This window comes from Chanodichthys erythropterus, chromosome 4, assembly GCF_024489055.1.
Source record: "Chanodichthys erythropterus isolate Z2021 chromosome 4, ASM2448905v1, whole genome shotgun sequence".
In the NCBI taxonomy this organism is placed as follows: Eukaryota; Metazoa; Chordata; class Actinopteri; order Cypriniformes; family Xenocyprididae; genus Chanodichthys; species Chanodichthys erythropterus.
Window position 1 is genome coordinate 38,917,363 of NC_090224.1, and position 13,617 is coordinate 38,930,979.

General features: G+C 39.5%; 1 protein-coding gene across 1 annotated transcript in view; it reads right to left on the bottom strand.

Annotated features, from left to right (window-relative positions):
• The window catches only part of l3mbtl3 (L3MBTL histone methyl-lysine binding protein 3), a 52,044-nt gene that overhangs the window by 2,218 nt on the left and 36,209 nt on the right, over positions 1 to 13,617 (bottom strand). Inside the window, exons 17-21 of the mRNA XM_067384952.1 lie at positions 12,536 to 12,679; positions 11,535 to 11,639; positions 9,346 to 9,437; positions 1,455 to 1,609; positions 1,252 to 1,314 (exon numbers count right to left, since the gene is read on the bottom strand). Of these exons, the coding sequence (XP_067241053.1) occupies positions 1,252 to 1,314; positions 1,455 to 1,609; positions 9,346 to 9,437; positions 11,535 to 11,639; positions 12,536 to 12,679 (559 nt within the window). The remainder of the gene's footprint in view (positions 1 to 1,251; positions 1,315 to 1,454; positions 1,610 to 9,345; positions 9,438 to 11,534; positions 11,640 to 12,535; positions 12,680 to 13,617) is intronic.

The following is a 13,617-nucleotide window of genomic DNA, read 5'->3' on the forward strand; positions in this document are numbered from 1 at the left end:
TCTGAATAGAGAACTAAACAAAATAACATGTTTATTAGAGGTTCTGACAAAATGTTAATTGTTGCAGTCTGTATAAAAATAAAACTAATTTGATTTTTTTTTTTTTTTTTAATCGTTTGAGTGAATGATTCAACGACTCCTACATAAAGACTTCACTTGTTTCATTACTGGATGAATCAGTGTTTTTGAACGAATCTCTTGAATGAATGATTCAGTAACAAATACATTTTTAACAGTCACTTGTCTCCACCTACTGGTGTAATGATGTAATTGATGCAATCTTTATTTGAAGCGTCGAGTTATTTTCTATTTCAGTGTTTTTATCTGAACTATAAAATTTTACCCCAGTACTTCTGTGATAATCTGAATTATTGTAAGACAGAAATATTGATACTGTGTGTTTGAAAAGACTGTTTCATATCTATACATGACAACGACTCTCTATGGATCAGATCTGAATGTTCGCTGTGATCGTACTTGACAAAGGTTTAATAGACATAGAGACAAATCGCTGTAATTTAGGAATAAGATTGTCATGATTAATCTCACATTTGAGCTCTCTAGAGGTATAAACTTGCTCTAAGTTTATCCAATGTATTATTTTATTTTCAGTTCAATAAACAAGAAGTTCTTAATGTTAAGTAACTTCCATTTTAGATTCAATATTACCAGCTACTCTGCCTGATTTTGCAAATTTTTGTATGCAAATTGGACAAACATCATACACTCCTATCAGCATTCTTGCGAAAACACCAGTGGACCAAAATAAACGGTTTCATAATACAAAAGAATATAAAGTGAAATTTTCAATAGTGTTCTGAGACTTTTGGACCCCAATGCACAACAGGACTCATTAATGCAGCTCCCATTTGCACAAAAAAGAGGCAGAAGAGAACAGGAGGAGAGAGAGATGGAAAATAAGAGGAGGAAGAGCAGATAGACAGCAGCTCAGAGAAAACAGAGTGAGAACAGGATTATTTAAAGCACCAGCCCTCTGGCCTGTTTAACATTCTTGTTAGTGGTAAACAGGCATGATGCTGTGACGTGGGATGACTTGACATGCCTATAAATGGTTTCAATGAGATCCTCTGACATATCCCATCATGCTCTCTCTTCCTTATGCACCATGAGATTCTGTTCCTTAAATGCTCCAGTTACTCCAGCTGCCAAACCTCATGATGGTTATGGTTATGCATTTCCTCGAGGATTCAGTCATTCTAATTCCACTCATGATTAAAGGGAATAGTTTACCTCCTCTCTGAAGGTGCGCACTTGTTCCTTGCAGCCTGGGAGTCCTTGGATAAACTCAATCACCTACAGAATAACAATGAGGATTAGAGGAGGTACAGCACTGCAGTTTACAACAGCGGGGTCCAAAGCAAATCAGCTGACCTAAAACAAAACTTGCAAGAAAGCGTAACTGAAAAGCAGGTGGGATATGGAGATCTATGTACCTCATCTACGCTCCACGCTGCCACTTTACTGGCCGTGATGCCCGCCACTGTTGGAAGCAGCTTGCTGTGCTGATCCCAGCAGTGAGGCATGCTGGGAGATGGGCTGGAACATGGCATGAATACAGATTGGTGCAAAGCCTGCTGAAGAGTCAACTCTGAGAGAGAGAGAGAGAGAGAGAGAGAGAGAGAGACAGAAAATTTATTAAAGAGGCCATTTTATGCTCTTTTACAAAGTCTTGATGTTGTTTTTGTGCTCTACTAGATTCAATGTTGATTATTCTCCTCATATTCTCCATTGTTGCAGCTCCTCTCTTCCCAATCTGTCAGTAACGCTCTGTTTAGTTCCTGTCTCTATGAAGCCCCGCCTTCTGAAAAGCACTGATTGGTCAGCTGGAGCAGTGTGTTGTGATTGGTGTTTGGGAAATATTCCACCTCTTACCATAACCGCCTGTTTCAACACACTACTGACTCAACCAGGCCCCGCCCCTTTATTCTGCGTATTAATTATTTCATTCCTGGAAGAAAACAACTCTGTTGTGACTGTAACCATGGTTCCCTGAGAAGGGAACAGGACGCTGCGTCTGAGTTATGATGCTATGGGAGCGCTCCATCGTGACTGCGTCTGAAGCACATGTTCAACAAACTCCAATGTCACTGGTTCAACGTCACCCTGCAATAAAGAATACCTGAAACACAACAGTGTCAGCTTCTGATTGGCTGAAGCAAGTCACTCACAGGCATGCCAGAAGTCCACCGCATCACAAACCTCTTGGAGGGAAACCCCTGAAAGTAAAGCCACCATACTTCTAGTAGAGTTCGCCTCACAGCCAGAGGCAAAGGAAGGTCACGGGCCTCATAGGCCATAGAGATAGCCTAAACGATCCATTTACTTAAAAATGTCTGCTTGGAAGCCGGGGAACCCTGCCTGGGTGAACCAAAGCATACCAGCAGCTGGCCAGTCTCACGCCACTGAAGAACACTCAAGAGCCCTTACTGGGCAAAGCAAGTTTAGCTTCTCTTGGTCCGCCAACACAAAGGGAGGAGGATAAAAGTCCTGCAAAATGCTGTGTTCTGCTGCCAGGCCAGTAGTTGGCAATGTCCCTTTGTAAAGAAACACTAATGCCTATAGACTGAACACGTAATACGCATGCGCATGGCGTTACTTTTTTCACATATTCGCGTTTTTGTAGTTTACACTTACATAGTATCATTTTCAAAAAATTGCACTTTGAAACTCACTTTCAAACATGTGCATTTTCAGTCCCCCAAAATGCTGTTTTTCGTGTAAATGAACAGCCAAAACACATAAAAAGTTTTCTGTTTTTAAAGTTTGGCTCCTTACTTATTCCTCCATTTCTTACCATGGTCACTTATTAGTTACACCTGTGTCTCATTTAGTTCTCTTGTTTGCTACTGTGTATTTATTAAATGCAAGAACAAACTTTTAAGGATTATAAACATGGCCGGTAAAATTATTGGTGAGAAACAAGCTTCTCTGTCTGATCTCTATACTGCTGCAGTAAAAAGAAAAACTTCCGCTATTCTGGCAGATACTTCTCATCCCCTTTATAGTTCATTTCCAGTACTTCCATCAGGTAGACGGTACAAAGTACCCTTGATTAAAAAGGCTAAGTATAGGAAGACCTTCATTCCGACAGCCATTGATATTTTAAAAAGCAGTTTAAGATGAGTTGTTACTTTTTAAATTAATGTTGTGTGTTCTGTTTTTGTTGAGCCTTGTCTGAAGACAATTTTCTACCCCTGTGGGGCTAGACAATAAAGCTTTTGAATTGAACTGAATTGAATTATTCTCCTTGTTCTGTTCATTGTCATTTCTCATCTTATGTTTTGAAATGTCAATGCGTTTCTCCCATTGGATTGATCTTCAATAAAAGTAACAATGTTTGAAACCTGCGTCATGCATCTGACTAATACCACGCTATACGTGACAAACGAGCAATGATTCATTATTATTGATGACATCATATTCAGTGGCAGGTCTAATTGGTTTCATTGTAGAGTGATGTTTGTTAGAGCAAATTGTGGTAAACCAGTAATCCACTACCTTGTTCAGAAATTACAAAATCACTTCCTTCATTCGTGCACTTCACCTTGTGGAGGTTGCTATTATTTCTTTTGTTCGGAACAGCCTTATGAATAAAGTAGCCTTCCTGCAGTGCCAAAAGCCATTTAAATTCGTCAGCTTCTCAACTGGTCCACTTTAGAGCGGCACGCACAGCACTCATGAGCCGTCGTGCTCCGCGCTGGAGGTTAGACTCGGAGATAACACTCTCCCCCACTGCTGGCCTTTCATGGCTAATTCACTCTGACAGAGCCCTTCTTTGAAGTAGAAACAAAAAGGAACAAGGCTGCGTTTCCTAAAAGCATCGTGAGCCCGAGTTGATTGTGAAGACCACAGCCAGAGAAGACCAACTTAGCTCATGTTGTTTTTGGGAAACACAGCCCAGAACCATTTAAGAAAGCTAGGTTGTCTCAAGATAATATCAATTCAGGAAAATAAATATCTGAAGACAAGGTTATTATGCACTTACATCGAATAAGAAGTAAGTTGTGATCTTCTATAAATTAGCCAAGGGGTGCTAATGCAGCATTTAAATACAGGTAAGGAGGTTTTTTAGCACTCTTAACCCTTGTGCATTGTTCAAATTCACTACCCTTTTCTTAAGTTCGTGGCTGAAAACATCCACTAAATTAAACTGCTGTAAAAATGTATCAGATAAATATTTTTTTTCAATTTTTTTTGCATAAATCTGTTAATCAACCTCTGTCCTGATCAAAACTACTAAATGTTTAAAAAAAAAAAAAAAAAAATCAAGATTTTTACTTTTTTATTGTCAAGTTTATAAATGATGTCACTGATTTGGGGGGAAAAAACACAAAATAACTTATTTTCAATATAAAAAGTGATTGTGGACTGGATTTTTTTTAACCTTTTATCACAGTCTTGAACATGTCAAAGATTAGTAACAACATTGGTTTTGATGCATTGTTAGTTTTTGTGCAGCATCAGATTTACATTTTTTCTTCCTCATTTATTGTTTGTGGCTGTTTTTGCCCCATTGACCTCCATTATAACGAAATTTTTTGATTGCAAAGCCATGACACCATAAAATCATGCATTCTTGATTGGTGGGGGTTTTCCCTGTTGGGAAGAGGTAAAATTTCTCATTTTTACAGTTGATCACCAGGTGGCGCCATTAAACCTTTAGATAGGCCTGTGAAAAAAAGCTTAGTTACTGGCTTTTATATGGAATTATATGGAGTATAACAGCATATTATAGTGTGTGTGTGTGTGTGTGTGTGTGAGAGAGAGAGAGAGTAAGACCTTTGCGCACTTACCTTGAAAATATGAAGTTGATTAACAGATTTATGCAAAAAATATTTATCTGATACATTTTTACAGCAGTTTAATTCAGTGGATGTTTTCAGCCACGAACATAATGAAAGGGTAGTGAATTTGCCCACAGTGTATTTTTGAGGTTTTGAACATTTTCAAAGCATTTTCCCAAAATATATATCAAAATAAGATTTGTCACCAAAAATCATTCCATTTGCTGAAAGACAGAGAAAGTTGTGGCTAAATTAAGACTCAAAATCACCCCATAGTGGATGAAAACATCCCCAACATAACATAAGGGTTAAATATCTAGTTCAGTCATGAAACCGATGATGGCGCAGCTCCTTAATGCAATCTGAAAGCTATCTCACTATTACCACATGGCTGATTGGCCCCTTTGGTGATTCTGCAGCCAATGAGATTGCTTGCTCAACATTTAAATAGTCTGGAGTTCCTCTGAACTCCTCCACCTCCCCAGCTCCACCTGCCTAGATCTGCTTCTGGATTCATGCAGCAGCAGAATATCTTTCAGGCTCACAACAGCATATCTGTGTATCTTAGGCCCTTTTTCCACCTGGTATTAAGATGCGTTTTGGTCAATTGGATCACAAGTAGACAAGGGAGACACATACCCGTTTACACCTGGTGTCTCTTTTGTCCACTTTCAACCACTTCTGTCCTGATTTACATGTAAGGGTTTTTTCAGATCTTTCAATCTAATGGACGAATAAGCTTGCACAATTTACAAATGAACCTGCCCGGAGACGACAGAAAAACACTCAGAGAGCATCAGCTTTCGTATCTGTTCTGACAGCCGCAAAACCAGCCGAACGCTGTGCGCATGTTAAAATTCAGGAATGGTGTGAGAACCTTGTGCTTCGTACATTTCTCATCTTCAAACCAAACTTTGGTCTTCAGCTGACAAAGTTAAATCCCATCTGGCTAGAGCGCTTCCCATAATGTTTATGCATTAGGTTAGTAGGTGGAGCGCAGATGGTCTTTTGCGGCTGTTCGAACACATTTGACCACCTGAGAGTCTACACTGCTAAAGCAATCCGGTTGAATGCGTTTTCAAATACCTCTAGAAGTGGTCAAAAAGTGGACAACTCAGAATGTTTTACACCCCATTTACACCTGTATTTAGCATTGTCAAATTGTGATTCGATCAACCAAAACCTTAATACCAGGTGGAGACAGGGCCTAATGTTAGAAGCACCGAGTTTACAGGACATTCACTCGGAATGATAGAAGAAGAAGAGTAGTGGATCCGCCACTGCATGCAAAGTTTAGATCAAGAACCAAAACAAAAACGATGGAGAAGGATATGCTGCTATGTTTACTGTTTTATATTGTTCTTTCCACACTCTTCTCGACTATTGCACAGTACATAACTGTGTGTACTGCCACCTAGTGGACTATTCCATCTAAACATTCACCTTACACATGCACTGTCATCTGTTCGGACACAAAAATTGGGCTGCACACGGACAAAGTGTGTGGATGTACGCTTAATTTGAACTCACTGTTAATATGAGTGCAATCGCCCTTCAGTGTAACCTTTGCAATACTTTCGCTGCAGACAGATACAAGTGACGTTCTGTGTTGACGCTTTGAACCAATTCAAAGGATCAAAAACAAAAGTATAAAAGTGAGATGAACAACGCTATCCATTTTTCAGTCGTCGTTACATAGCAACAGCTTCCACTTCGATGATGCAAATGTACCTTGGTTCTGGCACAAAAATACAGTGTGAACACAATCCAGCGGGGGCAGAGGAAGGGGACGCAATCAAACTCTGGTTTCAGGTGTGAAAGCACCCTTATATTTAGTCCTTCACGACTTCGCAAGAAAACATGCTTGTGCTTCAGTGTAAGTAGCGCTCATGTAATGACATTGAGGTGAGCGAGTGCAGTCAATTCTGGATAATTACTGCAGTTATGAGGCTTTGGCTGCTCAGTTTCTGACATGAATTAGCGGAGCACATAGCCAGTGGGCACCATCTGATGTCTGTTATATAAACACATAAATGTCTCGGATAATGGCCCTATCCATGTCATTAGCTGTAATAAAAGCACTTCCTCAAGGGAATTCATAAAAACCATGCATCTAGATATCTAAGTGGAAATGACGTATGTTTGTTCTTGCAGTCTTTTAAACCTGGATCAAATTCTCATAAATCCTCCTCGAATGTTTTCTAGTGAAAAAGTTAAAAAAGACATGAAACTCAAAAAGACAAATGAAGTGGCAGCGAGACTGCAGATATCAGGTTATGTCTCTGCAGTGTGTTTGTTTCATATAATTACATTACTGAGCGATGAGTATCTGTATGCTTCTCATTCTCAGTGCATTATGGGATGCCAGTGCAAAAGTCACATTATTTATCTAGTGCTTTATACAACACAGATTGTTTCAAAGCAGCTTCATAGTAATAAACAGGAAAATAACAGTGTTAAGCGTTCCAAAATTCATCAATTATAAAAAACAAATGCAGTAAAGCAGCTCTAAAACAGAAAACAGAGTCATTATTCACATCAGTTCAGTTCAGTGTTGATTAAGATCAGTTCTTTAACAGTGTCGCTGTTGCAAAGTTAGTGTCATTATCCAGTTCAAATTTGTTCTCATTTGATAGTGTCAGTGCAGTTAAATCGATAATATTACTGAGTATTATAAACAGTTTAGTGTTTTTAGGACCATATTCTACATCCCTTAATCCTACCCAATACCTAGCTAACTATTAATAAGCAGTAAATTAAGAGTTTATTGAGGCATAAATTGTAGTTAAGAGTGAATATGTGTTCCCCATACTGAAGTGTTTCCAAATATTCTCATATGTGTTAAGAGGCTCCTGCTCCTGGCCAGTTCAGTCCAACACATTTATGGCTTAATCTAAAGGTTTCTAGTCCGTAATCACATTCATCATCAACACATCTGTGCTCACTGGCACTTTCCCACCACACTCCAGCAGGCTCGGGCATCTCCACTGCCTTAAAACCCACTCTAAACATACAACATGATCCGGAATGAATAAAGAGTAAGAAATTACAGTCCCCCGGCCTAAAATTTGATTCCACTTTTATCTGCTTTCGGTAGAATAAACACACCAGCTAAAAGAGTTTGATTTATCATGGAGAAGATAAAAGTCAACACTTTTTTGGGGTTTGAGTTTGTTCGGTGTTTATCCAGATTCTGCTGAACCCAAGGCGCTTCAAGTACTCTGACACTGCTAAGCTGCAATAAACTTCTTCATTAACGGTTCATCATTTTTTCTTACGTTACAATTATATGTGGCTCAAGCCCCTGAAGATTATCCCTCGCAACGCCCACGATGCTTCCGAGTACAGCCTCACATCTTTCACTCTCCGACTGCCTTTAACGCCCATGACCGGATGGAGTTAAAAAGCTTTTAAGCTGAGGAACAAAGACCCTGCTGTTTGAATCCAGCCCTCTTCCTCATTAGTGACTGTCGCTGAACCTTTAGAGAAGCAGTCACAGAGGAAGAGGGAGAGACCAATCCTTCTGGAAGGAGACACAATCCCAGCAAGAAACAGGAAGGCAGATAGAGAGATGGAGTGAGTCATCGCAGAAAGACATGATTTTAGTTCATCTGCAAATATGAATCACAACATCAACATTGCGTTTCAATGCTTCAGACACTGATTCTGGGCATTCTCCACTAACTGTTACCTTAAAGGGTTTGTTGATTATGATTTGACTTTTTTAACTTTAGTTAGTGTGTAATGTTGCTGTTTGATCATAAACAACATCTGCAAAGTTACGACGTTCAAAGTTCAATGCAAAGAGAGATATTTTCTTTTACAGAAATCGCTTTTTAATGGCTGGTAGGGACTTCAACGAGCTTCTTCCTGGGTTAGTGACATCACAAACCCTAAAATTTGCATAAACCCCGCCCCTGAGAAAACACAACAAAGGGGGTGTGGCCATGTTGGGCTGCTTTAGAGAAGAGGAAGAGTTGTTGTAGTCGAGTGTTGTTGACATGCCGTCATTTTACACCGGACTGCTTCACAAACGAGGGTCAATTCAACACAAAAGATGAACATGACGACACATGCTAGTGGATGAGTTGAATCAACTCCACAGCAACTACATCAATTTATCCACTAACCATTCAGAAACGTCTAAAAGTTGTAACTTCTTCCTGAGTCTCTCCATCAGTGTCGACTCCGGTTTGAACAATGTAAGGCTGAACACTTTCCTCATTTTGGCTGCGTGAGATTCTCCAGCTTTGTTGTTGTTGAGCTGTTAAAGCTCCGCCCTCTTCTGGAGCAGCAGCTCATTTGCATTTAAAGGGACACACACAAAAACGGCGTGTTTTTGCTCACGCCCAAATAGGGGCATTTTGAGCTGAAACTTCACACACACATTCTGGAGACACCAGAGACTGATATTACATCTTGTGAAAGGAGCGTTATAGGTCCCCTTTAAAGAGAAACTTCCACCTGATTTAACCTATAAAATAATAGTTTATGCATGCAAATATAATATGACGATATATTGAGGGTGGTGTAGATCTACCTTTGGTTTCAGTAACTGATGACACCTCGCTCTCCACTTCCTCTTCCTGCGGCAGTTCCTCCACCTTCCGTACTTTACAGGGCCGGCCAACCCTGTGGGAGGATATCATCATGACATCATCAGAGAGGTAGTATGGGATATATGACGGTGGCTGTGTTCAGAACAGCATCCCAGATAACTTGTGTTCTAATAACTTTTCCTTAAGTTACGAAAACGTTATTTCTCAGTGTTCTCTGAATGTTCAAAACATCCAGTTTTAAAAATGTTCTAAAAGCATTCCATTAGGAAATATTCCATTGTATCATTTTGCAAACATAATAGAAGTGTTACTTTTGAATGTTTTCTGAACGTTCTGGAATAAGTAGTAACATTAAAAAAAAAAAAAAAAAAAATGAATGTCCAACTAAAAAGTTTCAGAAAAAAAAAAAAAACGTTCCAGTTGGTTTTTGAAATAATCTCCAATATTCAACCAATTCGATGGACAGCGGCGGTCCTAGAGGCAAAGTTGCTCAGAAAGAGGAGTTCTACCATGCAGTATGAATGTTGCGGACGAGCGTGAAAAATTGTGCGATACATAATCCTTTACACATGTGAAAAATGTGAAGGCCCCCAGTGGCCGATTTCTTTTGAATTTCTCACCGGCCTCTAGGGCCATGAGTCAAACAGACCCAGTGAGTTTCGTTCCAATCGGCTTTCATTAACCTTGTCTGGTAGCTGCTCAAACTTCAGTGGCCGATGGCGGACATGTTTTTCAAGACGCATCAATGTCCTCAGACAGTCATGGCACTTCGGACAAAGACACTGCATGCCATTTGTCAAGTCGATCGGACAAACGATGAAGTAGTTATAGCCGTTTTCATGGTTTTTTTTGTTGTGTTATAGCGCCACAAAGTGGCCAGTCGCTGCGTCATTTTTCACGTGACCACAGAATGAGCTCCTACACAGGTGTGCCTAGTTTGGTGAAAATATCTTATTCTGTTCACAAGTTATAGCCATTTTAGTAAAAGTGTCTCCGCCCACTTTGAATGTTTTGGCAGCCCTTAAGAGGCCGTGAATTGGAATTTCAACGTTTTTTTTATAATTATTTACAATCAGACTCCAGAAAATCTCACTGCACTGGTTTGGTTCCAATCTGGCCAAAAACCTGGGAGTAGTTTGCAAAAGTGGGTTTTTAAATACCTGAAAAGTCCCATCCTCAAGCCAAGAGTTCCAACGATATAAGACACTTGAGTCTGTGACTAACGGTTTAGGAGTTATGAGGGATTTCATACTTCTGAGCGCTGTAGCGCCCCCGTCAGGCCAATCGGGTTGAGCCTCGGTGACGTTGTAAATGGTTTGAGTACTACCAGCCCTCAAAGTTTCAAGTCTCTACAACTAACGGTTTGGTCTGCCTGATCACTTTTAGGGGAGAATGCTGATCCTTGGAAAATTTAACAATTACAATATAAAAACTGAACATGAGTTAAACACGCAACACACAGTCATGTGACAACAGTATGCGCTCGCCTAGTTTCAGATTCTGTAGGCAGTATAAAATGTACACTGCACAGTATGTAGTGCATTAGTATTCCATTTCAGACACAGCCAATGGCTTTGAAGGGCTCACTAGACGATGTTTCTGGGAAGACTCACGGATCATCTGTTGAGCAGAATCGGCACATATATTTTGAGCTGAGGGATGATTCTGCATATATTTCTTGTGTAATATATAGCTCATTATGCAAATCCTTTCTGTAAAGTAAACAGAAAATCCTCAAGGCTATTTCTGAACAGCTGAACAGGAGAAATGCAATCTCAGAATAAATAAGCCAGTGTATCTTCAGAGATGTTGTCTTGATAGTACGGACCGCAGCGGATCGTGTGCTTTGACTAACAGGTCATGATGGACTCTCAGTAAACAGTGAATCAGTTGTTAGACGTGTCGAGAACAGCTGTTTCACGTTCATTTGCATGTGTGTGTCAGAGCGAATCTGTCGAGAGCACATTCAGATCTTCATTTAGCATACAGACAATTAAGCCCTTGTTAGGAGCATTATGTTTTATTACACATTCTCATTACTGTAATATACTGTGTAATTATTTGTTTATTAGTTAAACTGTAAAATCGTCATTGTTGTACTTATTAAAAGTCACTGAAAAACAATATAAAAGTTTGACTTTCTTCCACCAAGAGAGTGAGTGATTCTAACCTTCGCTTGGTCTCTGTGACAACAGGCTTCTTTACTGTCGTTTCCATGGCGACGGTTGCCGTGCTGGGTTTCTCCGGGTGAGATGGGGCAGAGGTGACGGGTTTGCTGGAGAGACGGTGATAAATGAGCATCACTACAGGTGTGCAAAAGCGTTATCTCAGACAGCACAGGTGTGGCTGACATGACGTGATAAGCAAAAGTGTGGATATGCTAATTTATGCTAATTTGTTTGCAAGAGCATGTGTTACTCTTTACTGAGCTCACCTTATAGTAAATGAATGAATGCACCCATTTAAACTCACAGAATATAATTCAGTGGCATGTTACACCTTTGTGCCGCATTTTACAGTCCACTTATTCAACATTTTCAAGTTTCTTTCTAACAATGTGCTAAAACAAGCTAGCAAACATGCTAATTATTGCTAGCAAACATGCTAAGATATGCTAACAACATACGAGCAAAATGCTAATTCATGCTAGCAAACATGCTAAAATAGAACTGATTCATAACGCTCTGAAGCTTCCTGAAGCAGTGTTTTGAAATCGGCCATCACTATATAAGTCGTTATTTTTTTGTTTTTGGCGCACCAAAAATATGCTCATGGTTTTATAATATTAATATTGAACCACTGTACTCACATGAACTGATTTAAATATGTTTTTAGTACATTAATGGATCTTGAGAGAGGAAATGTCATTGCTAGCTATGCAGGCCTCACTGAGCCATCGGATTTCATCAAAAATATCTTAATTTGTGCTCTTACGGGTGTGGAACGACATGAAGGTGAGTAATTAATGACATTATTTTCATTTTTGGGTGAACTAACCCTTTAAAGCAAGAAATGTTTTTAGTGTCACAATCATCCATATTTCCCGGTCAGTTAGGGTTGGCTGTAGCGGGAGTTGCATGTCTCACAGTACTGTACATCAAACTATTATTCAAGGAGTTTTCCATCATTTTAAATATTTAAAGAGCTTCCCTCTGAGAACTGAACACTTACTCATTCGCGTCGGCTGGAATCTCTGCGTTGGGTTCTGCTCTGCGGGGACGACCCACTCCGGTTCCCGGCATCTCTCCGCTCAAGCGATCCGGCAGAACCGAGTCCTTATTAAGGTTGATATCAGAATACGGGCAGCCCACAGCACTGAAACACCAGAACGCACGGTCGGTTTACACACGACTCGCTATCATTGGAGTTTAGTAGCTGCTTTGCTGCAAAAAGTTATGTTCTTCCTCAGTAATTTTGTGCACAAATATATAAACATTCTTAAATCTTTTACTGGAGAAGCAAAATGACTGAAGATATGAAGTCAATTGAGTGAGTTGAAGCTTAAAACTAGACAAAATACATGCCAATAAATGTCAGAAAATTAAACAAAAAATGAAAAATTCTAATGGAAAAGTTTTTTTTATGACCCCATTGGCAGGTGTTTTTTTTTCTTGTTTTAAGCATAAACTCACTTAATTTGGACCATTTTTTATAATCAATAAAAAAAATATTTTAGATTTTAAGTCAAGATACATTTACTTGAGTAGTAAAATGACACAAAAATGTTGAAATATTTGTTCTGGAAAACAAGACAAACATACTGAGTATGAAATTCAAGTCGATATCACAAAGTTCTTTTTGATTACATTTTGTTTTTACATTCAGTGAACCAATCATATTCGGTCAGACTGCAGCTCCTTCCAAGAAAATATTTTACGTCTATAATATTTTCAGGGGTTTGTCTGACAGAAAGTTTAGAACTTCTGCCTCAGGGTACAAATTACACATACGAAGCATGTTTGATTGGGTAAAGCGATGTTTTGATCAGTAAGGATTTTCCTGCCCTCTGGGAGATTATTCTCAGACTGACTTTAAAAATAGAAACATCAGTGACGTCCAACACCTCTCCTCAGGCTGATAGCTGTGCTCTGAACTGATCTGGGAACAGAAAGCTCCAGTCCAGTAAACCTGAGCAATTATACGCTGCTGGAAATGATATTCAGGGATTTTCAGACATGCTTACTTCATACGCGAGACACGGTGAGGTTCTTGCATGTCACACAAGTACAGCTGAGCTTCTGTTAACCATATTT